Here is a 2,722-nt window from a genome sequence, read left to right as displayed (position 1 = left end):
ACCATAGTAGTGTGCACCAAGCTTTTGGAGCTATTACTAAGAATTGTTCGAGTTATGAAAAGAGTAAATCACAATTTTGCCTATCAGATATCTAACTGATATGTGTAGCATACATATTCATGAGCATGCGTTTGTGACTCTTAAGCACTAAACTTAAGATATTGAGACTGATCACCTTAAGCATGCCTTTGGTGTGAACAAGGACCAAATGTTGACTTGCAGATCCAAGCGAGGTAATTGGAAGGAAAATCCTAGGACCGAACCAATGCGAGAACCCCGAGATGGAAGCTCGGGTGCTGGTACGAGCAACATAGGTCAATACTATAGGTCCATGACCCTTACTGATTTCCTCAAAAGTGGTCCACCCCGGTTTAATGAAAATGCCAATGCGTTAGAGGCTAATCGATGGTTTCGAGATGTCAAGAGATTCTTATACACTCAGCACATACCAGAAGTACAGTCGATTGAAATAGTGACTTACATGTTGAAGGGAGATGCTCAGGAATGGTGGCAGAAGTTATATCACACCTTGCAGATGGAGCTAACAGATATTCCTTGGAGTAGATTCAAGATGGAATTCTACGGGAAATATTTCTTACATACAATTCGCATTGCAAAAGAATTGAAGTTAATGCAACTGAAGCAAGAAAATATATCTGCTGCTGACTATACTCGTGAATTTGATAACTTGTGTCATCTCTCAAGATTTTGTCAAGGCAATCCAGCCAACAATGAGGCGTGGAAGTGTGTTCAGTATGAGAAAGGGCTTAGAAGAGACATCTTCAACTGCGTGAGCCCGCAAAGGTTAACGAACTTCCCTGAATTGGTTATGAAAAGTCAATTCACAAAACGTTACTCCATGAAGTCAGCAATGTTACAGGAAGGTTATGGAGAGATTACTCCATATGAGCCGCATAGAGCCAGACTAGGCATATGTTACAGGTGCGGGAAGCCAGGGCATATAGCTCAAGACTGTCCACACAAGAAACGCCGGGATGCAGTCGAATCCGATCTTCAGACCCGAGGTAACCATAAGCTAGCAGTTGAGTTCTTAACTACCTTGTGTATCATTAATATATGTATGATCCATTTATGAAGCATGACAAGTTTTGATGATCGTGGCGTTCGAGCCGATGGTTAGTCGAAGACTACTAGTTGTTGAGGTGGAGCGATACTTAGCTAACTTAGATGAGTGGCCAGGTTCTTGGAAGATAAGAATTAGAATGACGAAGTGGAAACTGGGTGAATTATACACAAGGAATCGGAACCATTGAGAGTTATGCGGAGTTACCGTTTGAAATCCAATGACGTTAAGATTCCAAGGAAAAGGAATAGACGAGTTCAACCTTTAGTTGTTAATTGATCAAAAGACAAGTAGAGGTGAGACCAGATTCCTATACGAGGGAGTTCCCAAGACCGTTCTTGAAGATGTACCAGAATTTCCACCTTAGAGAGAACGTGAGTTTTCCATAGACATAATGTCAAAAATCAGATTAGTGTTGATTGCACCACAAGTGAAGACATTATTAGAATCAGTAGAGTTCAAGACCGAGTTGAAGAGAGTACTGGAAGAGAGAATCGTCCAACTAAGTGTTTCTTTCCGAGAGTGCACCAACTAATCTTCACGACTTAATCTAGCCTTCCTCTTATAGCTTACATTGAAAACTCTATCTAGAATCTTTTCCTGTGAAAGCCAAATTCATTGTTCTTCTGATTTTATTCTTTACTCATATAAAGCTTGTCTCTTTTGAAATAAGCCTGAACTCATCCTAATGTAATCACATAATCTTTGAATCCTGGTGATCTGCGGTGCGTGAAATTGCCCCCTTGTGGAAACTCGCATTCCTTTTAAGCCAACTAGAACCTATACAATCCACCATGCCTTATTCTTTCTATTTAAGCATTGATTCGGACTTCTTTCCTGAAATGCAACTACATTTCTCTTCTTGTGCATCTCGTTAGTTCGGTACAACTCCGGTTAATTGTATGTAAGACTTTCTTTTGAATTCTTGTGAACACCGTTCGTGCTACTCGTTCGTTCTTTTGAACATAATTTTTCTTTGAAAAATAAACTTATATTGGATTTTGTGTCACACACAACTCTTAGATGCAATTATTAGAGTGTCAATCCTTTAGAGCAAGACTTTGGAACATGAAAGTAAACCAGCGACATTGCGAGGGAATTCAAAACCTTAATCCTCGCACGATAGTATCGCTCGTGACTAAAATATATGCAATGAGGTGCACCGTGTGAATGAAATACCAGGATACGATGGAAGCCTTCGAGCCATGGAAAGAAGATTGATCCTTATGCCAACGCTTGTATTACTTAAGTCTAATGGACCATTTAAGAAATTAATACGATGCATTATTGGAGGACTTAAGAAGCGTGCTGATGCGACATCATGAGGTTGTAGTAGACACCCTAAGCAAGAAGTTTATAAGGGATTCTTGGACGTTAATTTCAAAGGAGGAAATGTTAGATGAGTTGAAGTTCTAAGTTGGAGAATGAGAGTGTAGAGTGAAAATATCGGACTAAATCCATTCCCAGTTTATGACATGGTATCGATGAGATGTGGTACGCATAGCGATACAATAAGGAGCCGCTAAAGATATCAAATTTTGATAAACAAAGGAGAATTAAAAAGAGATTTATGTGCCTAATGCAAATGTCAAAATATAGTTCGTAGGGTCAAGGGCTTAGGGAATGCAATAATCATGA

The 2,722-nt window shown here is 39.6% G+C and overlaps 1 protein-coding gene across 1 annotated transcript; it reads left to right on the top strand.

Annotated features, from left to right (window-relative positions):
• The first annotated feature begins 265 nt into the window (after positions 1–265).
• LOC107474209 (uncharacterized) lies at positions 266–2,409 on the top strand. The gene is made up of 2 exons (XM_016093810.1): positions 266–1,025; positions 2,267–2,409. The coding sequence occupies exons 1-2, from the start codon at positions 266–268 to the stop codon at positions 2,407–2,409; spliced, it is 903 nt and encodes a 300-aa protein (XP_015949296.1).
• Positions 2,410–2,722: the final 313 nt, after the last annotated feature.

This window comes from Arachis duranensis, chromosome 2 (genome assembly GCF_000817695.3).
Source record: "Arachis duranensis cultivar V14167 chromosome 2, aradu.V14167.gnm2.J7QH, whole genome shotgun sequence".
NCBI classification, from domain to species: Eukaryota; Viridiplantae; Streptophyta; class Magnoliopsida; order Fabales; family Fabaceae; genus Arachis; species Arachis duranensis.
Note: the sequence above shows the minus strand (reverse complement) of the source record. Positions and strands in the feature narration are given on the sequence as shown.